Source organism: Vidua macroura, chromosome 25 (assembly GCF_024509145.1).
Source record: "Vidua macroura isolate BioBank_ID:100142 chromosome 25, ASM2450914v1, whole genome shotgun sequence".
Lineage (NCBI taxonomy): Eukaryota > Metazoa > Chordata > Aves > Passeriformes > Viduidae > Vidua > Vidua macroura.
The window spans coordinates 7376377-7402115 of NC_071595.1; the positions used below are offsets into that span (position 1 = coordinate 7376377).

The 25739-nt window shown below is 52.2% G+C and overlaps 3 protein-coding genes across 6 annotated transcripts in view; all 3 read left to right on the forward strand.

Moving 5' to 3' along the window:
* Positions 1 to 2889: 2889 nt before the first annotated feature.
* Positions 2890 to 9499, forward strand: MECR (mitochondrial trans-2-enoyl-CoA reductase). 2 transcript variants are annotated; one of them, XM_053999020.1, is made up of 10 exons: positions 2890 to 3280; positions 4514 to 4611; positions 4786 to 4917; positions 6345 to 6488; positions 6572 to 6674; positions 6885 to 6987; positions 7387 to 7460; positions 7863 to 7923; positions 8385 to 8457; positions 9263 to 9499. In XM_053999020.1, exons 1-10 carry the CDS (start codon positions 2985 to 2987, stop codon positions 9424 to 9426), a joined length of 1248 nt encoding a protein of 415 aa, XP_053854995.1. In that variant the 5' UTR covers positions 2890 to 2984; the 3' UTR covers positions 9427 to 9499. The 2 variants fall into 2 exon arrangements, with proteins under 2 accessions (XP_053854995.1, XP_053854996.1); XM_053999021.1 differs by having other exon boundaries at positions 3098 to 3197.
* Positions 9500 to 13066: 3567 nt separating this feature from the next.
* On the forward strand, positions 13067 to 21985 carry SRSF4 (serine and arginine rich splicing factor 4). 2 transcript variants are annotated; one of them, XM_053998848.1, is made up of 6 exons: positions 13067 to 13239; positions 16477 to 16619; positions 17487 to 17599; positions 19293 to 19507; positions 20320 to 20403; positions 20561 to 21985. In XM_053998848.1, the coding sequence occupies exons 1-6, from the start codon at positions 13133 to 13135 to the stop codon at positions 21330 to 21332; spliced, it is 1434 nt and encodes a 477-aa protein (XP_053854823.1). In that variant the 5' UTR covers positions 13067 to 13132; the 3' UTR covers positions 21333 to 21985. The 2 variants fall into 2 exon arrangements, with proteins under 2 accessions (XP_053854823.1, XP_053854824.1); XM_053998849.1 differs by lacking the exons at positions 13067 to 13239; positions 16477 to 16619 and adding an exon at positions 16847 to 17173.
* A 3643-nt stretch (positions 21986 to 25628) lies between these two features.
* LOC128818965 (lethal(3)malignant brain tumor-like protein 3) overlaps positions 25629 to 25739 on the forward strand; it is a 40785-nt gene continuing 40674 nt past the window's right edge. The window contains exon 1 of one of the 2 annotated variants that reach the window (XM_053998807.1): positions 25629 to 25652. In XM_053998807.1, coding sequence (XP_053854782.1) covers position 25652 — 1 coding nt within the window. In that variant the 5' untranslated portion in view covers positions 25629 to 25651. The remainder of the gene's footprint in view (positions 25653 to 25739) is intronic. The other variant, XM_053998806.1, reaches the window with a different exon arrangement.

Here is a 25739-nt window from a genome sequence, read left to right on the forward strand (position 1 = left end):
GTCAGAGCAATGGGGCTTTGCCAGCAGTGCTGGGTTTGGGGGAATTTGAGTTTGAGGCTCAGAATGGGAAAATAACCAGCTGAGCTGTTCTTAAGCATTACAAAGTGCAGGAGATGGGGAGGGACTGGCCCCAGGAGCCTGCAATGGACACAGGAGCAGGATGGTGGCTGCAGTGACTGGGAAGAGGCAGAAGGGTCTGGGACAGGAGCTCAGTGCTCGAGGACCGAGGCAGCCCCTCCAGCACCCTCCCCCACGGGGATTCTGAGCATCCCTCTCTCTGCCTGCACAAGGAAGTTACTTTGCAGCTTGTTTCAAAAGCCTTGTCCTTTTGGTGCATCCTAGCCCTGAAATCCCAGCCCAGCCTCCTGACCTGATGTCCAGGGGATCCAGCAGGGCTTGGACCACCTCTGGCTGCCCTGGGATGGCCACTGAGATGCAACATCAAAACTCCCCCTCAGAAACTCTTCCCAGAAATCTCTCCAGCCTCAGCTTTCTTATTTTTTCCTAAGCAAAGCAGGCACACCTTCCATTTCTCCACCAAAAAGGGAAAAGGTAATAAATTATTATTCCTTTTAATTAAAAGAGGTGTCAGTCTTATAAGCAGCTAATTAATAATTCCACATTAACTTAATTAAGCACTGGGAGAGCCGGAGGCAGCACAGTCCACACAAGGCTCCTGGGGTCAGGCTGAACCTGCTGGGCTCAACTCCTCCTAAACCAGGAGATAAAATCTCTGTCCCCAACAGGATTTAGGGATGAAATCCCAGCAAATGCCACCCTGGTGTCACAAAGGTGCTTGTTCCTGCCCTACATCACCTCACACCTGCAGGAACAAACCCAACTTATCATCAGCACTTTTGCTTTCCAGCCATGCCCAAGTGTGAACAACTCCAATTAATCAATAGCTGTAGAAATCACAATATTATTATGATAAATCAGAGCTCATTAACAATAACAGGGGTTAAAGCAGAGGGGAGAAGAGGACAGCACTCCTTCCCCCCACCAGGTGCTGAGGAATCATCTCCTCTTCCTCCTCTGCCCACCCACTCCTAAACCCTCAACTGCAAAGTGGATTTTCATGCAACGCTCCTATAAAAAAGTGCAATTCCAGGATATGAAGTAGTCATTAATCACCCGGAAATTGTGCTTGTTACAGGAGAAACATTAACAAAATAATCATAAATCGTCTGCCAGCCCTGATTTGCGGGTGCACACATTTGCAAGGGGATGGAGAGGCCTCTCATTTGCTTCTGTAATTAGTGATTAACCCTTTGCCACGCGGGGCAGAGCATGGACACCACCAGCATCCTCCACCACGGATTGCTCGTGCATCCCCCCCAGCACAAAATATCTGAGGCATTCCTGGCGTCCTTGGAAAGCTGCAGGTTTTGAGGTTATTAAAATCCCATTCTTTTATTGCTGTGATTAGATTAAAATGATCAAATGATTGAAGTGCCCAGCCATGCTGGAGGCAGCTGGGGAGGCCCCTTCCTGCCTGGAGGTGGAGGTGCTGCCAGGACCTGGATGTGCCCAGGATGCCAAAACAACCAGGTGGGAAAAGGCTGGTTTGTCCTCTGACTCTGCTGTCCTTGCAGTGCTATCACGTGGGAGACTTTTACATCCACTTACAAGTGACCTCAAGGCTCCTTATAAACTGAAGAAGTCGGTGAGAAAAGTTCTTTTTCTCTCCCTCTCCCCCGTGCTGTACAGAGGCTCTGGTAGGAACACCTCTGAGCCCTCCGAGGCACCCCCAAAAGCAAATCATACCCCAGAAAAGGCAGAAAACCCATCACCAGCACTTTGGAAGAGAGTTTTTTCCAAACCTGAACTTTTCCTTCTTCTCGAATCTGAATTAACGTGAATTCACACCCCAAAGAATATGTTGTTTTCCTTTTCTTGAAAAAAAATGATGTGAGCTATCAAGCAGCTTGACTAAATCTTCTATTTAGGATCATGGCAGCCTTAGGGCTGGGTCACCTGAGCCAGAAAAGACCCTGCCCTGAGCAGCTGGCCTTGTTTTAGTACCCACCAGTGTCTGTCTGTGCTGGATCACTGAATGGGGACAGCCTTGGGACGGTCTGTGAGGATCCAGGAGGAACCTGCGGGGCTGAACCGAGCAACTCCTCCCTTGGATATCAATCCTTTGCGAAGCGATTCTCTGTGACAGGTCTATCGGGAAGGCAGGAGGCTCTGCTTCTCTTTTCCCTCTCCCATCTTGTCAGTTTTAATTGGAAGACTAAATGAGACCTTTCCTTAAGATGATTATACAAAACATTGAATTAAATTACTATCGGGAATTTTTTTCTCACCGCTCGTGTCAGGCATCTGCTGTTTTAAATAATCATCTGACAAACACTTCCCTGCAGCTCTCCGTGCTGGGAGAGTGTCTATCCCGGACAGGGCAGCTGGTGGGCACTGGCTAACAAAGCACAGAAAAGGGACTTTTCTCCCCAGAATCACAGAACCATGGAATGGTTTGGGAGGGAAGAGACCTTAAAGCTCATCGCATTCCACCCCTGGAAGGGCAGGGATCCCTTCCACCGTCCCAGGCTGCTCCAAGCCCCATCCAGCCTTGCCTTGGGCGCTGCCAGGGCTCCAGGGGTGTCTCATAACGACGATCCTGGAGGGATTTTCCAACCTAAATGACTCCATGACCCAGCGACCACGTGGACCGAGATGCTCCCGTGCCCGTCACCGATGCCCGTGGCACAGAGAGCTGGGCTGCGCAGACACGGACGCGGTTAACAGCGTCAGAGCGTTTTGGGGGCAGAGCAGCGGGACCCGGGACGCGGGGCGGCCGGGCCGCCTTAAGGCCGGGGGGCGGGGCCGGGGGCGGGGCCAACCCGAGCGTCCCGCCGGCAGTGCCGGGCTCAGCCGAGGAGCGCCGAGCGGAACCGAGCCGAGCGGAGCCGAGCGGAGCCGAGCCGAGCCGAGCCGAGCCGAGCCGAGCGGAGCCGAGCCGAGCGGAGCCCGAGCGGAGCCGAATGCAGCGAGCGGCAGCGCGGGCGCTGCGCGGGGCGCGGAGCCCCCCAGTGCTGACCCCGCCGGGGCTCACCCACCCGGGGCTCACCCAGCCGGGGCTCACCCGGCCGGGGCTCACCCACCCGGGGCTCACCCACCCGGGGCTCACCCGGCCGGGGCTCACCCACCCGGGGCTCACCCACCCGGGGCTCACCCAGCCGGGGCTCACCCAGCCGGTGCGGGCGCGATCGGCCGCGGCGGGGCCCCCTCCGCTCGGGCTGCTCTACGAGCGGCACGGAGAGGCCGCAGCCGTCGTGCAGTAAGGCGGGGGGCGCGGGGGTGCATTGCAGGGGGGGCGCAGGAACGGGCTGGGTGTGAATGTGGGGGGGCGTTGCAGGGAGGGGGTGCAGGTGTAGGGCCGAGGCTGGGAGCGGGGGGAGCAGCTGGGCAGAGATGTGGAGTGAGGCTGGCGCAGGGGTGCAGGGAGGGGTGGGGATGCAGGTGAGGTTTTGGGGTGCTGCAGGGCTGCTTTGGGGGTGCAGTGCACAGGGGTCAGGACGTGCCCACCCCAGGTGTAGAGAGTGGGGATGGGGTGCAGCTCCCTGTGGGATCCCCGAACACGCAGGGGGACAGGAGGACCCTGGCATGCCCCGATGTTTTCCTGGTGCCATGGTCTCGCAGGTGGATGCTGGGGGTGATGCCTCCATATCCCCCACCCTCCTGCTGCTGGTGTTTTTCTCAAAAACCCCATTCTTGCTTAATTTGGGGTATGACAGGGAGGTCCGAGCCTCAGCATTGCTGTGCCCCAGCTTCACCATTCCATTGATGGGTCTTCCCTTTGAGATCTCAATTTAGGGACCACAGCAGCATCGCAAGCATTTTTTGGGACAACTGCTGATGCTCAGCATCAAAAATCCTGGAAAGGAAAAGTTGTAGTTTAGTGGAGTTCAGGCTTTTTTTTTCAAGGGAGGAGACTCTGAGCTCTTGCTGCCCCTCTTAATTCATGCTGATAGATTATCCAGGTGCATCCAGACACCAGCCCCCTGTTTTCTTGGTGAAGGACTGTTGCTTTTCCAAATGATCATTTAGTAGTGCGATGGTGCTCGTCACCACTGCTACTTCCTGAGATTTTCTGTTATCACCCCATTGCTTGTGTAAGACTGGTCTTGCTTTGTGCTTTGTGACTTCTCCTTTTTCATAGATTTCCAGAAATACCCCAGGTTCCCATAACGCTCTAGTGGGGCAGGATGAGCCGTAAAATCCCCAGCCAAAACCACAGCTTTTTTACGCAACCTGCTGAGTTTGTTAAGTTTAGTGAGCATCACTGGGCTTGGTGGCACGGGATTGTTTTGGGCAGTTGGCTTTTAGCAGCCTCCTCCAAAAATCTGTTCTTCTGTCTAACAGAAATCTGATTTTTTTTTCATGGGATGGGGCATACGGTGCTGTTAATTTAGGCAGAGTGTGTAGGTGATACAGACATCCTTCAGCTTCAGCACAGAAGACACCAGCAAATTGGTGTTAATGCCCTTTTCCTTTGTCTCTCCCTGTTCAGACTGAAGGATCTGGAAGTGCCCAAGCTGGGGGACTGTGATGTCCACGTCAAGATGTTGGCAGCCCCCATCAATCCTGCCGACATCAACATGATCCAAGGTGATGTGCTGGATTAATACTTTGCACGTCGGTTCTCGCAGGATGCTCCGAGTTGGAAGGGACCCACGAGCATCTTCAAACCCAGCTCCTGTCTCGGAGGGTTCAGAGATGGCTCCTGGCGTGGGGATGTTGGGGTAGGAGGGGGTCTCCAGCTCACCTCCAGCTTCCCTACAGGGACCTACCCCGTCCTGTCGCCGCTGCCGGCCGTGGGAGGGAACGAAGGTGTCGGGGAGGTGCTGGAGGTTGGGCACCGTGTGACGGCTCTGAAACCTGGGGACCGGGTCATCCCTGCGAACGCCGGGCTCGGTGAGTTCATCCTCGGCACTGCTGGCTCCTCGCTCTCCCCCCTGCAAAGAATCTTCCCAGGGGGGTTTTGGGGTGCTGGAGCCCATGGAGGGTGCCCAGGCTTGCCCAGAGAGCAAACCCATGGTCGGCTCCTGGGTGAGCTGCTGTGGGGATTTTGGGGGTTCCAGAGCAAAAGCACAGTTCTCCAAAGCACCATCTTTGCAGGGTGTGAGTAGAGCCATGAGCCCCTGCACTTACAGCAATTACACCTGATGAGATGGGATTCAAAATGGGGAGTAAAACTCCATTAGGGAATGCTGGACAAGGGAAGCAGGAGTTGGAACCCATTGAGTGGCATGTGAGACCAGTCATAATGAGACAGTTGAGATAACTGATGGGGTTATTTCTTACCTGTTTATTTTCACCACCTGTTTTTCTTATTAATTTTAATTTTATTTTTAATGTATTTTTTAAAACCAAACTCAGTCCCCTGGGGACCTGCATCCTTCTCAAGAGCCTTCCTGTGTCTGTGGAGGTTGAGCAACATCACTTGCTGGGGCTGGGCGGCAGGAACTGAGTTTGCTTTTAAAAATACATTAAAATACATTAAAACACCTGGAATAGGACCAGTGGCAATGCCATTGCTTATGCCAAACTTAAATTCAGCAATAATCTTCTTTTTTGTAGCACAGACCCTTTATGGGATATCTGTGCTATTATAAAGCATTGCAGCAATCTGTGTTCCTCTGGAAACAACTACATTTTGTCCCATCAGCTTAGAGCTTCACTAAAGACCTGGGATAAAACATTTCACATGGGCAAGGTCACAGTGGCCTCTCACTGTAGTTTTCTCTTTAATAATGCTCTGCTGGGAAAGTGTTGGGAATTTATTTCCCAACAAATGTCTCCCCTGCTCCTCCAAAATGCCAATGGGCTGATATTTGCCGGTTGTGGTTTAGTGTCACAGCTTGTTCTTTGCCTATTTTGTCTTAAAAGATTTTTTGCTAAATGGGAGAAGGATAACTATAGAGTTAAGAGCCAAATGGGGTATTTTTGAGTATAAAAACACTGTAAATAGATGATAGAGGGTTAAATTGCATATAAGGGCAGAGGGAGTAAAGCTGACTAAATTGGCTTGGAATATATGGGCTCATCTATAGGATGGAGAGTATTTCCATTATCTCTGCTCACATACCCCGGGAGCCCCAGTCCCATTACCCCTCTGGGAAATGATTAGGCTTATGCTGGGTGATAAATCTTGGCAGGCAGCGAGGAATCCATTCCTTGCCTCTTGGAGCATCTACCCATATGGGAATCCATTCCATAATTCTCTCTCCAGGGTGTAGCTGGTTCCCAGCACGAAATGCTGCAAGGCTACAGTGTGAGCTGATGGTTTTCCTTTGCTTTCCCCCCTGCTGTGGCTGTGCCCATGGTGCTGCCGTGCCCAGGGACGTGGCGGACACGGGGAGTGTTCCCTGAGGAGATGCTGCTGAAAGTGCCCAGTGACATCCCGGTGCTCTGTGCTGCCACTCTGAGCGTCAACCCCTGCACGGCGTTCCGTCTGCTGGCTGACTTCGAGAGCCTGGTGCCCGGTATGACCCTGCCATGAGGGAGCAATTCCACACGGATTTCCCGGCTGCCTCTGCAGTGGGAATCTGGCTTTGTTCACATCCAGGTGACTCTGTCATTCAGAACGCCGCCAACAGCGGTGTGGGCCAGGCCGTCATCCAGATCGCCAGGGCCTCCGGCATCAAGACCATCAATGTGGTGAGGGACAGGTGGGTCCTCTGGGGAGGAGCGAGTTTGGGAGCTGGATCTGCTCATCCTGCCCATCCAACCCAGGACTTTCTCCTGTTTCCTCCTCCGAGTTGTTCTGCAGCCTCTTCCTGTTGTCCCCATGCAACACCGGAGCAGAAGGAAGGAGAAGGGGGAACTCTGCTTCCTGGCTCATTTAGTCCTCTTTTTTTATCTCCTTTTTCCCTCCCCAGACCTGATCTCCCTAAACTGGTGGAGAGGCTGATGGCCCTGGGTGCTGACCACATCGTCACAGAGGAGATGCTGAGAAAGCCAGAGATGAAAGATATATTTAAGGTACCTCAGTGCTGATCCCACTGGAGAGATGGTCCAGGGCTGTTGCTGCTGATCAGCACTGGGGAAAAATGCAGGGATGGTGGGAAGGACAAATTTCTCTCTAGATCAGGATTTAGCCTTGGTAGTGGAGGGATTTTGCTGCTGCCACAAGGGAAGGATCACAGATTTTGGTTCCAATCAGACTGGGCTTGAAGCAGCCTGGTCTAGCTGAAGGTCTCTTCCTGCACATGGCAGGGGATTGGAATGAGTCCCTTTCAACCCCAGCTGTTCCTTGATTCTACTACTCTCAGCAGCCCTCAAGTAAATATTGAGGTTAATGCAGATGCTTTATCAAGAACCATGGTCCCATCCCCTAAAGAAGCCATAAAATTTGAGAACCTTTGTCATAAACCCTTGCAGAGCATCCCGAGGCCCCGGCTCGCCCTGAACTGCGTCGGGGGCAAAAGCACCACGGAGATGCTGCGTCATCTGCAGTAAGTTTGGCTGTGTAGTGGCTTGGGCACAAGCTTGGGGACAGAAACTGGCAGTAGAGGGTCCTGCTCTGGAGTCTGTTGAACCTTTGGAAAGGGAAGATGAATGGAAAAGTGGTTTTGGATAACAACAGTGATTTGAAGTCTCAAGCTGCTGGGGGTAGTTGGGGTCCAGTTGTGAAGGTCCCCCGGGTTCTGGCCAGGTGTAACTGGTGTGCTGAGCTGCAAATTCAGCTAATGGTGCATGGAAGCAAGAGGAGAGTCTGGAAAGTGGGATCTGAGGGGTAACTGGGGAGTCCTGGGTGCAAGGACAGCCCCAGGGGGTTGGGGGCAGCAGAGGAGGAGGTGGCAACTCAGAGCTGCACTTTTGGGACCACCTAAACCGATACCCCTTTCCTACTCCAGGCCCAAGGGGACCATGGTCACCTACGGGGGGATGGCAAAGCAGCCTGTGATGGTGCCTGTGGTGAGTACTGGGGATGTCCCTCCTTAGTCCCCTGTGCTCCACTGCGTGTCCCCATCCCCTTGGTACTGTAGGCACCTGGCTCTCCCCAGGTGCAGATTGAGACCCTCCAGCCTTTTTTATTTGCCTGACGGTGTCCGTCACAGGACAAGCTGCATCCCACTGCTGGGCTCTTGGCTTTTTATATAAAGCATCTGTGCTGCCCAAAAATTCCAGTGGGGAAATGATCCCGCAGGTGCTGAGCATCAAACCTGCCCTGACTCCACACCTCAGAGTTGCCTCTCTGCATCCCTGGCTCACAAATGGGAACTCTAACAAGGGGCCTTACTGCCACTTTCCACCACTGTCATGCTGGGAGGGGACACACGCCTGTGTGAGGGGACATGGGAGTCACTGCATGCACAAGGGGACATAGGCATGTTGCTGGGTACCAGGAGGACACACAGGTGTCACACATTCCACAGAGTGCCTTCATCTTCCGGGACGTGCGGCTCCGCGGGTTCTGGATAACGCAGTGGCGGAAGGACCACGTGCAGGGTGAGCCAGGGGGGCTGAGGGTCCTGAGCCGGGGGGGCTGAGGGTCCTGAACTGGGGGGGCTGAGGGTCCTGAGCCGGGGGGGCTGAGGGTCCTGAGCTGGGGGGGCTGAGGGTCTGTCCCCCTGCCGGACATGGGAGCGGCGACAAACCCCACCCAGCACCATCCTCACTCCCACTCGTGGAGCCATCTCTGCTTGTCCCAGTGATGCCTTGAGAGGCTGCCTAGAACAGAGGCTGGGCATGATTAAAGGAATAAAGCAGGGATTTATGAAAAGGCCTTCAGAGGACACACCTTGGGCAGTACAAGAGCTCGGCCGAGGCTGCTCCCGAGATGGACGGTGCGTCACAAGTTTTCACACTTCTATAAGTTTTGGTCCATTTCCATATTGGGGTTAATTGTCCAGTTACAGTCCCATCCTCCCAGTTTGCTCTTCTCAATTCACTGCTGTTTACACTTTTTGGGCCTGAAGCTGCAACGGTGTCCTTGGTTCTCGGGCTGGAAAAGGATTGTTCTGTGTGACTAAACTGTGAAGGGAACTTGCTAACATTTTATATGAAGTTCAGAGTTATATACTAACGCAGTACAGAATCTGGAAAATATGAAAGCTAACACTTAAGGCATCACCAGGGTGCTGAGGCACTGGTGCTGGCCTCAGGCAGGGACTGTGCCGGGGGCTCTTCCCTCATGCCACGTGCCTGAGCTGGGGCATGTCACACCCAGGGACCCAGTACGGCCTCGGGCGGGTGTTCCGGGGTGGTGGATGGCCCTGCATGGCGCAGTGAGAGCTCCCTCCTTCCCCTGCAGACCAGGAGAGCGTGGCCGCGATGATGGACGCCCTGTGCCAGCTCATCCGCGGGGGCCAGCTCACGGCGCCTGCCTGCACCGAGGTCCCGCTCCAGGACTACAGGGCAGCGCTGGAGGCCTCCATGAAGCCCTTCGTGTCCTCCAAGCAGATCCTCCTCCTCTGACGTGGAGCCCTGTCCTGTTCCACATGCTTGTCCACAGACTTGAGGGGAGAAAAGACCCTCCAGATTGCTTGAATTTCTTTTTTTCCTTTGTTTTTCACATTTTGGATGCCCACTGAAAGCTTTAAAAGCCTCCGCAGCTTTGTGTGGAAGTGCTGCAGGAGGGAGGCTGCGTCTCACTGTGGCTGGAGGGAGTTTGGGATCCCAAATGATGGCTCACTCAGCTCAGGGTGTGAAAAGAGCAATAGTTCCCCCTCACATGTGCTTTTGGGGCAGGCAGGGCCATAGTTATCCCAGCTGGAATGTGGAATGGGCAGGGAAATCGAAGTCATCTCCCGGCAGCCCTACTGCCTCCAGGCCAGCTCCGAGTAGGAGGAGGAAGGGGCCCAGACTGCCCCAAATCATGAGGGGGTGCTGTGCTTGGAGTGGCCCTAGGTGCTGCCACAGCTGCTGGAGGAGCCCTGGGTCACCCCTGGCTGGGTCTTGCCAAGGGCACTCCAAGGGCCAGAGCCTCTGGCCATCAAGGGCTGGAGCCAGGCCCTCAGTGTCCCTGAAGGGCCTCCTGCCTGGGTGTGGGACAGTGACTGTGACACTGCAGAGCAATGTGAAAAGATTGAGAACAATGTGTGAAAATCATTGAGAGCAACCAACAATGTGTTCCTGCTTCCTCCTTCGCTGCTCGTCTACTCTATGACCCCGCGATTCCCTGTGGTCCTGCTCTCCCCAGACCAGCTGTGCCGAGGTCTGGCAGCGTTGGCTGTGCAGGTGCAGGTGGAGCAGTGGCCACGGGCCCCAGCGTGCCCATGCCGAGCCGCGGAGGGGAGTGCGGGGGCAGCGCGGCCCGGGCCCCTGCGCAGCCCCAGGATTTGGCTGCCCAGGGCGGAGCGTGAGGGCAGCCGCGCTCGGCTGTGTGTGGGGCACCGAGCGTGCGGCAGGAGCGGTGGCGGGGCAGGGCAGCCGCCCGGAGCTGCCGGCGGGGCCGCGCCGCAGGGCCGCCCGTGTGGGGCGGGCGCGGCCCTGCCCGCCGGCCTTGTCTGCCCGTGCCTCGGGCACGGTGCAGCTGCTGCTCCCCGGCGTCCGGGTGTCCTCATCCTCCTCCTCCTCCGCTCCTGCCGCCGGCTGAGCATCCCACCTTTTCCTTGGGAGCTTTGCCAGGATCTCGGTGCCCGGGGAAGGGCACGGCCAGGAGGTTTGTGCTTTCCGCAGCACCCTCCGGACACAGGGCAGGTCATCCCTGGTGAAACGGGCTGGAGTAGAACAGCAGCTGCGAAAGGCAAAGGAAAGGAGTTGTTGGCTGCGAGGAGGAGGAAGAAATCCGAGAGAGAGCCAGGAGCTGGCACAAGAAAGGAGAAATAGGTGTTTAAAGGACTCTGGCATTTCACGCCTCAGGCTTTGGCTGAGTAAAGTGTTAGGACAGAGCTTTGCTAAGTCACATCCACCCTCATGTTTTGAGCATTTGGGAGCAGAGAAGTGTAGGGTTTTCAAAAGCCAGAAAACTGCTGAAGTACCCCAAAGCCCGCTAGTTTTCAGTGTGTCCAGAGTAACTGACGCCAAGACAAAACAAAGCTGTTTGCTCCTGTCCAGTCTCCAGCCTTGGAGAGAAGTAGAAAAAAAACTGTTTATTCAACAAGCAAAACACTCCCCAATACAAAAAAAAAAAAAAAAAAAAACAACACCAGATGACGAAACTCTTTCACCGCTCTGAAGAGATGACAAATTCAGAAAGTCTCTCCTGGGAGTGGTTGCCCAGCTATCAGTCTCCGGTGCTGGGGATGGCTGCTGCAGGTCACAAAATGCAGACTCTTGGTGTTTCTTGATGTTTCCCAGGTCCAGGTCCAGAGCAGGTTCAGACGATATTCAGGAAAGGGGAAGAAAAAAAAAAACAGTCCAGGGTAAAAATTGGACTGCCTAGCTAAACTAACTAATAAGCAAAAGCAAAAGCAAGCAAGCCAAGCCTCTCCTAGACACAGACCATGGGGGGAGGTGAGCCGGCTGATAACAAGACAAAACAATCCTTCACTTTCAGAGTCAGCCCTGAAGGCACAGAACATAATATCAGGCATGAACAGAACACACGACTGGGGATACAAGCACCATAACGTCACCCCAGGACACAGCTGAAGGCTCTTCCAGGATTCATCCTGGCGTCCTGGATGAGTTGGTGGGGTTATGGCAGGGCCCCTCTGGATCTACCAAAGGCCTGGGGGGTCCGGGGAGGTTGCTCCCCTCCTCACTGGGAGCTGGCAGTGCCATTCCCTTGCACACAGAGGGTGTGGGGCACAGCCCAGGAAGGTGGTCCTTCATTTGGGGGATTTTCTGAGTCCCGTGGGGTGAGGAGAAGAGCAGGGCAGGGATGTTGCTCAGGACTGGAGGGAGCACTGTACAACTGCATGTGCGCTTGGAGGAGCAGAACTCCCTGAAATTAAACCCCACTGCCATGCTGGCAACTAAATGGATGCGTCAAAGCCATTTCATCCCCTCTAAAACCCTCACACTGAGACCTCCCTTAGCAGAGAGCAGGTGTCTCCCTTCTGCTCCTCCATCCCTAATAAATCCCCCCATATTTTGCCTTTTCCTTCCCCCTGACAGCATTGGAGGCAGAGCCCCATCCTGTGCCTCGGTGCTTCCTGATCGATGGATAAAGTGGGGAAGAAAAGCAGAAAAAGAACATAGAGATCGTTACGAGCACTATTAAGCATGGCATAAACCAGAAAAATTAATGCAGAGCTTTTATCCCCCATTGTTTATTGGGCTCAACAATAAAACCCAACATGCATTAGAGAACTCTTTCACAAAATGTTCCAACCTCTCACTCCTACACCAGGGCACAAAGGAATAAATAAATAAATTTAATTCTCCTTGTCAAATGAGCAAGATCATGGTTGGAAATCCAGCTGCTGGTGTTGCGCCTACACAATATTAATAGTTTTGGAAGTGATTGTGGGGTTTTTTAGGGGGGTGGCTGCTAATTCTGGAATGTTCCAGGAGCCTCTGCTGGGATTTGGTGTGATTTAGGCATCTGACGTCTCAACTGAAAGGATAAAAATAATTCCCCAAAACTGACATTTAGAGTTCAGCAAGAGGGATGTTGTTGCTCACCAGAGGGAATGAGGAAAAGCCAAGTCTGGGCACGGATGGGGAATGCCATGGGGGGATGCCTGGGCACCCCGAGCGTGGGGATGGGGTCCCTCATCCCTGCCTGCCTTTGGGGTCCCGTCAGGAGCCAGCATTTTGGGAACGGGGCAATCCTCAGGCCCCTGCCAGTGAGAGGACCCCATAAGCACCTCGGCACCCTCATTGGTGGCCCGCACGTGGGAGGGGGACCGAGCCGTCCTCCCCGTGCGGACCGGGACCCCCCACGGGAAGGCAAACTCCAATACACCCCGTGTGTGGGGAGAGGGGACCGCACAGGTCCCCTGGCCCATGGGAAGCGGGGATCCCGCAGAGCCCTGCGGGACACGCGGGAACGCCCATTGGTGCCCCGCACGTGGGACGGGGACCGAGCCGTCCTCCCCGTGCGGACCGGGACCCCCAGCTCCGCGGCGGTGGGGCCCACCCGGCGCCACGGCCCCTTGAAGAGCCAGCCCGCGCGAGGGGCGTGGCCCGCCGTGACGTTGCCGCGCGTCGCTGCCCGCGCGCCGCCGTGACGTCAGGCGGCCGCGCGGCCCCCGGGCCCCTGACGCGCCGCGGGCGCAGCCCCGGCCCCGCGATGCCGCGGGTCTACATCGGCCGCCTCAGCTACCAGGCCCGGGAGCGCGACGTGGAGCGCTTCTTCAAGGGCTACGGCAAGATCCTCGAGGTGGATCTCAAGAACGGGTGAGCGCGGGCTCGGCCCGGCTGCCGCGCGGGAGGGCCCGGGCGCCTGAGGCTCTTGGAGGGGCCGCGGGGGAAGAGGCCGCCGGGGCGCTCCGGGCCGCGGTGGGGGCACGACGGCTGGGTCGCCTCCTTTGGGCGGGGTGAGAGGGGCAGGAAGCTTGAGCTCCCCCTTGGTGGGGAGACGCGAAGCCTGGTCCTGTACTGGGGCGGCCTGTTGGGTTCTCTCTTGTGGGGAGTGGGCAGAACGCTTGAACTTCCACTGGAGGAGGGCCCGGGCGGCTCTCCTGCGGGGGAGAGGATGGCTGGGCTTTTATTGCGAAGGGCAGTCTGCTTGGCTCCTCTTTTAGGGGGGGGCGGGACGTTTGGGTTTCTCCTTTTGGTTGTGGGGGAGAGGGCAGGACGTCTGGGCCCCTGCTGGAGCGGGGACTGGATGCCTTGGTTCCCCCTTTTCCTGGGGGGCAGGACGCCTGGGTTCCCGTTCTGGCGAGGGGGATAGGTTGCCTGGGCTCTCCTTGTGGGGGGGGGTAGCAAGACGCCTGGGCTCTCCCCTTGGGGAAAGCAGGATGCTCGGGTTCCCCTTTGGGGTGGGGCGCAGGATGCCTGGGTTCCCCTTCTTGTCAAGGGGGGACACGACGTCTGGGCCTTTTTTGGGACAGGATTGCTGGGGGCATGCGGATGCCTGCACTCTGCTTTGGGCGGGTTGAGGGAGGCTGGACGGTTGGGTTCCCTTTTTTGAGAGTGGATGCAGGACACCTGGGCTCCCCCTCTGGGGAGGGCTCGGATGGGCGGGCTTCTCCTTTCTGCAAGGCAGGGCACGTGGGTTTCTGTGACAGCTGGGGGTAGGACAGCTGAGTCCCACTTCAGTTCTTAGCAGCCAGCTCAGCTGTGTCCCGCCCTGCCTTCTGCCCTGAGCCCCCAGGGCAAGCGCTCAAGGGTGAGCCGGGCTGCTCCCCAGGATAACTCGTGCCCACAAAGAACCCCACTGTTTTGGTATGGGGGGCAGAGCTGCTCCCAGGACCCCCAGGCTGTCCGGGGCTGTGTTCTGCCCCCCTCAAACACCCCAAGCCCGCCATACCTCGGTGTTCTTACCCGTGCTGTTCCAGCAGCTGAGCCGTCGCTGCAGCTCCAGGGCTTGGATCCTGCTCCACCAGGGCTTGGCCAAGACACTCAAGTGTGGATTTTTGAAGAAAAAGCAAATTGCCATTTTTGGTGGGTTTTTCCCCAACACCCAAAGCTTCATGAGTGCCTTTGCTTTTTCCAAGAAACCCAGCTTGAAGCCTTCCTTAGGAAGGCTGAATGGAATATGGATTTATCATTATATAGCCAGGAGAGTGAGGTATTAATTACACCTCAGAAGTGGAGAAGAGGAATTTCTTTACTCCTTGAGCATTAAAGTGAAAGGGGCTCATTAAGTTTTAATGCTGCTTGTGCTGGCAGGTGGACCTTTAACAGGTTTTATAAGATGAATAAAATCCATTATTAAAGCAAACAAGTGTTCATGTGTCAGTGTTTTAACCTACACAGCCTCAAGTGTTGTTGAAGCTTAGCTGAAATATCTGAGGCTGCTGTTTTCCAGTCCTGCTGTGTATCCTTGGAAATGTTGGGGTGGTGGTGGTGTCAGTTTTCCTGTTGCTGAGTAAGCCCCAAATTCAGTATTTCTGTTTCATACATGTTGTACATGTTGGAGGCGAGGGGGGAGGGAAGCCAGCTAAACTTTCTTGACAGATGTGGAACTGTTGAGTGATGTGGCTGATGTGGTAAAGGGACTTGTCTTTCTGCTTTTAAGTCAATTTTTTTTTTTTTTTTTAGTTTTATATTCTGAAGTCTTTTGACAGGTTTGAAGGTAAATTCTTTGTCAGAAATGGAACTTGAGCAATCAGGTTTTGTGCCTGTGCTTGGGAAGCCCTGGGCTGAGCTGTGCTCTCCTGAGCCTTCCTCCATGGCTTATTTCTGTTTTGTTTTGGAAACAATTCAAGCTTCCTGCATGATGTTTGACTGGAGAGATTCTTGCAGTTGTTTCTGGAAAGCTGGAGGTTCTCCTTGGTGGATCCCCCACTGGGTTTCAGCAGCTACACTGGAAAGCTGGAGCGAGACAGTGGAATGCAAAGTGATACCACAGAGCTCCAAAAGCTTATCTGGGGCTCACTACTTGTAATTTGAGCTTGAAATTCAATGGCTTAAAGCAATTATTACCTGAGGGAAGGATGGGGAAATGGAAATGTGGGTCATGTAGGATTCTCTATTTCAAATGGCAGTTTTTAATTGTGTGCTCTTAGTTTGCACACTCTTTCCTGCTCAGAGCTGCACTGACAGTCACAGCTCTCTGTGTGTAGTGAATGTATGAAGTGACCAGAAAGTTGAACTTTTCAGCCTGCTTTTTATCCTCTATGAACACACTAAAAACTGCTTGTGATGCCTCTCAGGAAAAAACCAAACTAGTTCTACTCCTGTACTCACCTGCCTGCATTACTCTGGGCAGCTCTGAAGAATTCAAGGCTTCATCCTAATACAACACCTGCAGGACAGAGGGATGTTCTTCTGCAGTGGATTGAGGAACACAGGTCAAAGCTTCAAACTTCCATCCTTCCATCTGCCTCCCTTCAAAATCAGTGTTTGCTTTCCAAAGAGGAGTGGTTTGGCTGGGAGGGGACCTTAAAGCCCACCCCGCTCCACCCCCTGCCATGGGCAGGGACCCCTTCCACTGTCCCGGCTTGCTCCAAGCCCCGTCCAGGCTGGCCTTGGGCACTTCAGGGATGACGAAGGCCATCTCTAAGACTCCCTGATCTTGGAGGGCTTTTCCAATCTGAACAGTTCCGTGGTTCTGTGTTTATTTGGTGTGTGGGTGAGTTTTAACTTCTACCTTTAAAAAGATAGATGACACCCTTGATTTCATCAAAGAGTATGCCATAATCGTAATCTCTTGCTAACATAAATGAATTCAGCCATTACACTCTCACGTGATTTATCATTTTGTTGGTGAAGAATGACTTTAGGTTCAATTCAGCGAATCAGCAGATGTGTTTTCATGCCTTGCTATTTCTCTCCCTGGTTTTGGAAGGGTTTTAATTTTTTTAGGTTTTTGTCAAGGCTCAAAGCCTTGAACCCTCAGGTATGCTCAGACGGCTCATCGGCAGGACAGCATGCGCAGGGCTCTGCAGGAGCCCACGAGTTGCTTTTGAGCACAGATGCCTCGGGTTCAGTTCCTTCCCAGTGATCCCTTTCCCTCCCTGTCCCTAGGTACGGCTTTGTGGAGTTCGATGATCTGCGAGACGCCGACGATGCTGTTTATGAGCTGAATGGGAAAGATCTGTGTGGGGAGAGAGTGATCGTGGAGCACGCCCGGGGCCCACGCCGGGACAGCAGTTACGGTTCTGGACGCAGTAAGCACTTGTGCATTTGTATCCGTGGCTTATTTTAAATAAAACATTGTTTTACTCGTTTATAAAAGTAATATAAAAGGAAAGCAATACAAAGTTGTGACTAGTGTTCTGTAACTGTAAATGTAATTGTTGATCTGATTATTTATTAATTTGTTTGTTGTATTAAACTCTTTTAATTGATACATTAATAAACACGGTTTCTTGTACCATTTTTATTATTATCATTTCGTTTAACTATTTGAATGGTTTATTTGCAATGTGATGTTTAACATAGATTTAACAAAGACCTCAATGTTTTAATTGAAAGAGTCCTTTGAGGCTAAGATGACTGCCCGTTCCATTTGCTGACCTTGGGGTACCTTTCCATGAGTGGCTCTTTGACCTTTGTGGCCCTTGGCTGTCCAAAAAAAAAAGAAGCCATGTGACGACCTCAAGCTTTTCCTGTTAGACCTGGGTGGTGAGGATCCCAAGGGTTAGAGACAGATGAGATTAATCTGAAATAGGTGCCTGAAAAGCTTTATTCATGTCAGATATTCAGAAAGCTTTTAAGCAGTGTAAGTAACATCAGTCAACTGGCTTTATTAAATTTCTTCTTTCAACCTGTTTTTAAAATAATATTAAATATAATTGCATGTTAATTCTAGCGTAATTATAGTTCTGTGCCTTGTTTAATTACAAGCTTGTAGTACAACTGTTTTAATGCTTTGGGTCTTTGTAAGGTGTTACATGGAGGGGGCTGGATTTAGCCTTGAGGGTGGGTCTGTGATATCTTGGGGAGCGCCTGGGGCAGAGCGGTTCCGTCGGGGCGGAGAGCGAGGCTCCATTTCCCTGGCTGAAGCTCTGCTGTCTGCTTGTCACCTCCTAAAGGTGGATATGGTTATAGAAGAAGCGGAAGAGATAAGTACGGTCCCCCGACCCGTACAGAATACAGATTGATTGTGGAAAATTTGTCAAGCCGCTGCAGTTGGCAGGATCTGAAGGTATGGGGCCCTTTCCTTACCCTCTCTCTGTTACAGAGCACAAAGGGTAAAAGACATCTTCAGCAAGGCAAAGTGGTGTGCAGCTCTGCTTTGCTCCAACTCCTGAGCAGCTCCATGGGGAGTAGATTTTGGAAGTAACACACACCTTAATACAGGAGTATGTTTGCATATATGAAACCGTTCAAGAGAGGTTGGGAGTTGCACCTGCAGAACTGTTGGCACTGGACAGTGGGAGAATAATTTTATCCTTAGCACCAGCTAACATCACGTACAGGTGTGTTTTATCTTCTCTTAAGCCCTGTCAAAACAGACTCAAATCACACCAGGGGCAGGATTCACTAGAGATGAAGGAGTTTGCCCTTGTCAGTTGGGATTGAACCCATCAACTTGTAGGGTGCTACAGCTGTTTGAAACAACAGCATTGTTCCTGCAAAGTCTCTGTTAGGAATTTCCACATCATCTAAAGCTGTTTTAAGGAGAGTTTCGGGGAAAGGGTGCTTCCAGAATGAGTAATCCTGAAAAATCTCTGCCAAACACTTATTTTTGAAGTCTAAGGGAGTGGCAGGTGATTCTCAGTAGTGGAGGTGTTGAGTGACACTGTGGAGCCCACGGTATCTCTGAGAACTCTGGAGGTGACATGTTGGCTCATGATTATCCACATTGTGGATTCAGGGAGCAGGATTTCAATAGTGAATGCAAAAAGATTAGTGCTTCCTTATCAAACTGAGCAGCAATGGTTAAACCCACTTGTTCTTACTGGAATACTTTCTCTTATGGTTCTCTTTTAAGGGTGTGTAAAATTTGTTCTAAACAAACTTTGACGTAGTAGAAACTGGTCTGTAATTGAATTTTACACTAGTTCAGGTACGTATGGAGATGCTTCCAGTGTCTTTGTTGTTAATGCTTCACACTATCAGTAGCTTGTCTTTGCTTCTGGTATTAAAATCCTAAGTAGAGCATGGCATGATTAATCCTCCAAGTGGATGCATTACTGCTTTTTTTGGGAATAGCTTTCATGTCAGTGTACTTAAAATGGGAGTAGCTGGGTTGAAAACAAATCAAACCAGAGCTCTGTGCCCTGTTCCCACTGCAGCCAATTTCCACAGAGGCTGAAAGATGCCCTGGCCTGGCAGCTTGCTCAAAGCAGGGCAGAACAAACCCCTGATAAACAGAGGGGTTTAGGAATTGAAATGGAGAAGCCAGGAAGCATGAAGTGGGAGAATGAATTGAGCTTGGAGTTCTGTAGGGCTTTTTTCCAGGAGAATGAGCTGTGTTGACAAGGTGGAGGATGAAGGGAGGTCTGCTTCTCTGTGGGCTTCTCACCTCTTCATATTCAACCTTTATGATCTTTCCTAATTATTTCTGAAAACATGATTTGGAGGGCAAGCATTTTAATTCTTTAACCACTTCTGTAATTTGAAATTTAAGAGCCCAGAGCATATTTGATCTAAGACTTGAAGTGGGAGACCTTAAGTTATAATTTGGCTCAAAACTATCAACCTGGTTCTAATCACACCGACTCTGTGAAGTCATAGTGTGTTATTTGGCACTACAGATGCTCTTTGGGTCAAATGCTTGCTGACATCCCTGTGAATAGGAGATGCTCAAGGAGCATCGTGTCAGAAGTGAGCAGGGTCAGCTGGAAGCCTGGCTCTGGATTCAAGGCAATGGTGATTCTGTCCTCTTCCCCCAGGATTATATGCGTCAGGCAGGGGAAGTGACATATGCAGATGCACACAAAGGAAGGAAAAATGAAGGTGTGATTGAGTTCAAATCCTATTCTGACATGAAAAGAGCCCTTGAAAAGCTGGACGGGACAGAAGTAAATGGCAGAAAGATTAGATTAATGGAAGACAGACCTGGATCGAGACGGCGCCGCTCTTACTCCAGAAGCCGAAGCCATTCAAGGTATGTCTGTAACGTATCTCAGGCTGCAGTTAATGCACCTAGAGGGGATTGAGACTTTTGGGTTCCAGAACACTCTGGAAATGTTTGGAGTTCTCAACAGATCTAGTTTTTTGAGCATGTATTAGTATCCAGGGCAAATGAGGGCTGTGTTCTAAGGTGTCTCCCTTGGTGGATGTGTGGACCTGCTCCCTGAACACCTGGCACTGCTCTTCCCTGATAACTCAGCCCTTGTTCCTTGTGGGAGCAGCTGCATGGCCAGTGGAGCCATGCTCATGGAATGAAACAGAAGGTGCTTCTAACACTTCAGCTCTGAACACTGTTCTGTTCCAAGCACCAGGACTAACAGTTCTTTCTCAGCTTGGAAACCTCCACCTGTTCCCTGTTTCTCAGAGATCTGTTGCTTTCCTTGACTGACCAAGAGCTGCTTCAGCAGCACCAAGCGTTCTCCCCTTTCCATTCTGGAGTAGAACTCATTGCAAGAAAACTCAGGCAAATCTTTACTGTTCCTAGAATAACTTTCTTATGAAATCAAAATCTGAAATCAAAGCTTTATGCCCGTGTCTCACCATATTCAAACTGTGATTTGATTGGGAAAGCGATTGTCCTTTTAATAAACTGGCATCTTTTCTTCCAGATTAGCACCCTGCTCACAGGCAGACCTGGCAGAGGGATGAGAGGTGGGGAGAGGGCACTCGTGTAACTCTGAACATTTGGCTGCTTAAAGGTGCTTCAGCGCCGTGGGGTTCTGCCCACAGGGGTCACGAGCTCCCCATGGACACGTGCCAACGTGAAGGTGGTTCCTTGTGTTGCAGGTCTCGCTCTCGAAGCAGACACTCCCATAAGAGCAGGAGCCGCAGTGCCAGCAGCAGCCGCTCCAAGAGCAGATCCAGATCCAGGTATGTCTTCGTCTTGGGACAACTGGGGGCTCCCACTTCAATGAGAAGCATCATGTTAAATTTGCAGTGGGAACACTTTGTTTTTCTTGCCCTCCCATTCTCTGCTCAAACCCTTGCTGCACTAAAGCAGAGCTGTCTGTTGCTTTTGCACTTCCAGGTCTGTGTCCCGTTCCAGAAGCAAGAGCCGTAGTCGAAGCAAGAGCCGTAGCAGAGGCCAGAAGGAGAAAAGCAGGACTCCAAGTAAAGAGGATAAAAGTAGGAGCCGAAGCAGGAGTGCAGAGAAATCCCGAAACAAAAGCAAGGATAAATCTGAGGGCATTCTCCATAACAGCGATGAGAAAGCCAAGAGCAGGAGCCACAGCAAGGAAAAGAGCAGGAGCAGGAGTGGGAGTAAGGAGAGGGGAGAGGCGAGGGAGAGCGTGAGGAGCAGAAGCAAGGAGAAGAGTAGAAGCAAAGACAGGGAGAAGAGCATTAGCAAGGGTAGAAGCAGGAGCAAAAGCAGGGATGAGAGTAGGAGCAGGAGCCACAGCAAGGATAAAAGGAAAAGTAGGAAAAGGAGCAGGGATGACAGCAGAAGTAGAAGCCGGAGCCACAGCAAGAGTGAGAAAAGCAAGAGGCGCAGCAAGCGAGATAGCAAAGGCAGCAGCAAGAAGAGAAGGAAGGATAGCCACGAGCGGTCCAGGTCAGGCTCCAAAGAAAAGGAGCAGCTCAAATCCGAGTCAGACAAGAAAGAGGCGAAAGGCGAGGGGGAGGATGCGGTGTCCCGCTCCAGGTCTAGGTCCATTTCCAAGTTCAAACCAAATATCAAATCAGATTCTCGTTCCAGGTCTAAATCTGTTTCAAAGCCAAGGTCCCGGTCCAAGTCCAGGTCTAGATCTGCCTCTCGGTCACACTCCCGGTCGCGGTCAAGGTCCCGCTCCAGATCCTAACCTTGCTGCAACCCCACTTGGAATGGTTGGAAAAGTCTTTTGTACATGTTTAGTAGCTGTAACCAAGTGATTGAAGTAGAAACCCTGTCGATGCTGTGTATTTTTAACAACCTGATGGTCTGTCTGTCATTAACTGCAGCGCTCTGTCCCTGCCGTGCTCTCTGGTGTGAGGCTGCTCCGCTCATTTTCTGTCCAGTAGAAAGGTTCTCTTTACACGCAGCTCTTCCTCAAGCCCCCAGATTGCCCTGTTTTCCAGTGAGAGCCTTGCAGGGAATGAGCACTGCACCCTGGTGGGTTTATGGGATTGCAGTGGTGACTGATAGGTAGGTATGATGGGTTCAACAGACTTTGCCCTCGATTGATGCCCTTTGATGTCTGCCATGTAGTGGAAGTGCTAAGTCTTAAGTTTCATACTACTTTTGTTCCATATTTTTTGGACTTACAAAGTTGTGAATAGCACAGTCAAAAGGAAAAAAAAAATAGAGGTATTTGCAGTAATCTATAGGGAAAAGAACTATAGTTCCATATTCTGGTATTGTGACAATATCCTTGTTTTATATTAAATTTTTTTATTTTATTTTTCCCTGTCTTGCAAAGTACAGTGATCCCCGTTTCCATGAAATTTGAATAAAGACTATTTTTGCTTGATGACATTTGGTTATGTGGTGCTGTGTTGTGATTGTCAGCATTTTCTATTGATCAAGGTAATCTTGAATTTGTAGAGAGTCACTCACAGAGAAAAGGTTCCTAATTCAGAAAGTCACTTCACATTCAGTGTAGGCACAACACTTGAATACAGTCCAGATAAAGAACTTATTTCTCCAGCATATTTTCCAAGAGTTTTTCCTCCTACTAAAACCCATGTGATTGGGAAGAGTTTTTATAAAAGAAAAAGCTCAGGATGTGCTTCTGGGCTTGAAGCACAGGGGGTGGTGGCGGCAGTTCTGTAATATGTCCCCAGCATCCCTGGGGATCTGGGGAGATGGGAGGGCAGCTTCTAGCAGGCGTTTTGTAGGTGTGTAGGTGCTCCTGAATAATATCCCAAATTTAGGCTTGGGCCATTTGCAAGTTGCTCAGACTGAACTTCCCACAAGCCCTTCTCCTGCACAATCGGTTTTGAATGAAGAAGTGACATCCCCAGCACCTGTTCTGCCTGCAAGCAACATTCTGAAAAATAGAAGGCAAAATGTATTTTATGAGTTCTTGGTCTGGAATAAAAAGGTTAGTTACAGCTTCCCCTAATACTGTCCTTTAGCCAATTCCAAACTGCTCACAACTGATGGCAGCGGCTCTCCAGTGACAGTCACTTCATAGGTGCAGTAATTCCATATAATTTGATCATTTGGAACTTGTCCTGCCATATTAAAAAGATGAAGGGGTAATAGATCATCAGAGTTGCTTGCAACACAAAATATCTCCCCACACTTTGAGAGGGGTCAGGGCTCAGCAAGTGGCTCAGACTTTATCAAATGTCATATTACCACGGCAGCATGAGAAATCTCTGTGGAAGTGGTATCTTCAGGAGGAAATGCCTTTTCCAGCTATATATATTTAGTGCTTTAACATCTTATACTCTCAAAATGACATTTTTAATCCTTTTTGCTGCTTAATCGTAATACAGAAGCAAACCAGCCAAGGCAAGACGTTTGCTAGTAAGGAATAATTAACTGAAAAATATTTTTTAAAAAATCTGCAAATGATACAGTCTAGGTAAAGACTAAAAAGTGACTCCAGTTTCTGCTGTCTGGCAACTCTGTTCCAAATGACCAAGGCGGGTTTTAGTGAGCCCTTTGGGAGAAGCATCTATTCCTTAAATACCTGAGGACAGGCATGGAGGGAGGTATGTGGGAAACTGAGGTCTGAGGTGGAGGTTGTCACTTCGTGCAGTAAGAAGAGGGAAAGCCCAAACTCCTTCCTGTGCGAGCACCTGGAGCGATGGCACTCCCTGGGTGTGCAGTGCAGGGTTTGGACACACCACCCACTGCAGGAGCACCTGTGCTCTACTGCAGGGACAGCCCTTGGGGTGGGCTCACCCCCCCAGCCGCCACGTGTGTGGGCTGGAGTGTCGGAGCAGGAATTCCCAGGCATTCTGAGACATCTTAACTGCTGACAATTAGCGGGAAGCATTGGGAGTGCCCCCAGAACACTGATCCCATGGGCAGGGCCAGGCGCACGCCTCAGCTGGGCGCTGCTGCATCATTTAATGTTCATTTCTGTCGCACAAACGTCACTGAGTGAGTCTCACCCATTAATTTTGCATTAAAGTATAGGGTTTGCATCAAAACCTCCAGCTCGTGTGGCTCCCTGGTGTGGGCACTTTATCTTTCCCAGCTTGGAGTCCCTGCAGTCTTGATCTCCTGAAACTGCAGAGATTGGCCTGGCAGCAGGTGTGAAACCAGGGCAATGGTAATAATATAAAATATTAAAAATAATAATTATATTGCATAGCCAGAAAGATTAGTGGAATGTCTATTGCAATAATTCCACAATATTCCCAAGTAACATTTCTGTGAGAGTAATTACACACAAAGTGAGGACTCAGCTTTAGGCTGGAAGTACCTACCCAAAATGCACTGAAAATCAGACCCAAATCTGATTTAGGGTTGGGGTAACTGTCTTATCGGGCACCCTGGAGGTGAGCTCTGAGGAGGGAAGGCAGGAATGCATGTGGTGGGCACAGGGCAGGTTCTGGCAAAACTGTCAGTAGAGCAGCAAGATAAAAGGGCAAGAAGCCCCAAACTAGGGATGTCTCAACAAAACTTACAACAATTAAAATCAAATTAAGCGTCTAAATAAATATGGATAGTTCAATTACTTGTAAAGTTTTTTGGCTCCAACAGCCCTGTAAACCTGGACCCACTGAATACTTCCAACACTGGCTGCAAGCTTCTGCAGGATTTGCATTTTAGCTGGAACTTGCTGGCACAGATGAGGTAAGAAATGTATTTGTTTTCTGACTAAATTTAAAGATTCTAAAGGGTACTTTATGTGCCTCACTCAAGGGATGAAGAATATTATGATGTGTGTTTCAAATGAGCCATTGCAAATCTCATTTATTATTCTCCTGAAATCCCATTCCATTTAAGCTGTCACAGCTTGGGGCCTGCTTGCGCTCTTGGCGGAAACCCCCGACTCGTCATTAAAAAATCCTACCCCCACCTCTTTTATTGCTCCAAAATTCAAACACAAAGGAAAATAAGGGTCCCAGATGAGAAGACAAACACATTTTACAAATGCAGAGAAGATGAGACAACATCCTCTGTTACTCCTGGGCGTGGGAGGCAACGGGACGCGGCGGTCAGGATTTGCCGGGTGCCGGCAGCAGTGGCGATTCACAGCTCCCCGTGGCAAACCTCCCCTTCCCAAATCCCATCTCAGCCACGAACGTGCCCAGCGCCCACGGCCGTGCCCAGGCTTCACCCGGCCGGCTCAGGGAGCGGGGCTGTGCCCCTCACGGCCACGTGCCCCCTCCCAGTGCCCCCAGAGCCCCGCGTCTGCCTGTCCCAGTGCCGGCTCATGCCTCAGTGCCAGCCCTATCCCAGTTCATTCCCATCCCACGCTTCCACGTCCCAGTACCAGCCCATTCCAGTGCCATCCCTACCCCAGTGCATCTCCGTCCCCGTGCCCAGCTCTGTCCTAGGTCCTCCCCGTACCCAGTGCCCCCTGTCCCAGTACCACACATCCAGTTCCCCATATCCCAGTACACCAGAACCCCATACGTAGTACCCCGTATCCAGCACCCCATATCCCGTACCCCACACCCCGTACCCCACACCCCGTACCCCACACCCTGTACCCCACATCCAGTACCCACACCCCGTACCCCACACCCCGTACCCCACATCCCGTACCCACACCCCGTACCCCACACCCCGTACCCCACACCCCGTACCCCACATCCAGTACTCACACCCCGTACCCCACACCCCGTACCCCACACCCCGTACCCCACACCCCGTACCCCACATCCCGTACCCACACCCTGTACCCCACACCCCGTACCCCACATCCAGTACCCACACCCCGTACCCCACATCCAGTACCCCACACCCCGTACCCACACCCCGTACCCCACACCCCGTACCCCACATCCAGTACTCACACCCCGTACCCACACCCCGTACCCCACACCCCGTACCCCACACCCCGTACCGCCCCGCTCCCGGTCCCCATCCCCTGCCAGCGCCGCCTCTCCCGGGCCGGGGCCGCGCATGCGCCCGGGGCCCGCGGGGCTCGCAGCGCTGCCTGGGCTCCGTCGGGAGGCCCCGGAGCGGCGGCGGGGCCGGGCCGGGCCGGGCCGGGCCGGGCCGGGCCGGGTGAGTGAGGGGCGGGGGTCGGGGCCGGGCGGGGGCGCCGCCGCCATCTTGGGCGGGTGGGGGGCCGGGAGCGCAAATGGCGGCGCCGGGC

Excerpts from the sequence above, each read along its gene's own strand:
- MECR (XM_053999020.1), top strand. The coding sequence starts at position 2,985 with ATGCAGCGAGCGGCAGCGCGGGCGCTGCGCGGGGCGCGGAGCCCCCCA. Across the intron at positions 4,918-6,344 it reads CCCTGCGAACGCCGGGCTCG|GGACGTGGCGGACACGGGGA; the intron begins GTGAGTTCATCC and ends TGCCGTGCCCAG. Across the intron at positions 6,489-6,571 it reads CTTCGAGAGCCTGGTGCCCG|GTGACTCTGTCATTCAGAAC; the intron begins GTATGACCCTGC and ends GTTCACATCCAG.
- SRSF4 (XM_053998848.1), top strand. The coding sequence starts at position 13,133 with ATGCCGCGGGTCTACATCGGCCGCCTCAGCTACCAGGCCCGGGAGCGC. Across the intron at positions 13,240-16,476 it reads GAGGTGGATCTCAAGAACGG|GTACGGCTTTGTGGAGTTCG; the intron begins GTGAGCGCGGGC and ends CCCTGTCCCTAG. Across the intron at positions 19,508-20,319 it reads AGAAGCCGAAGCCATTCAAG|GTCTCGCTCTCGAAGCAGAC; the intron begins GTATGTCTGTAA and ends CTTGTGTTGCAG.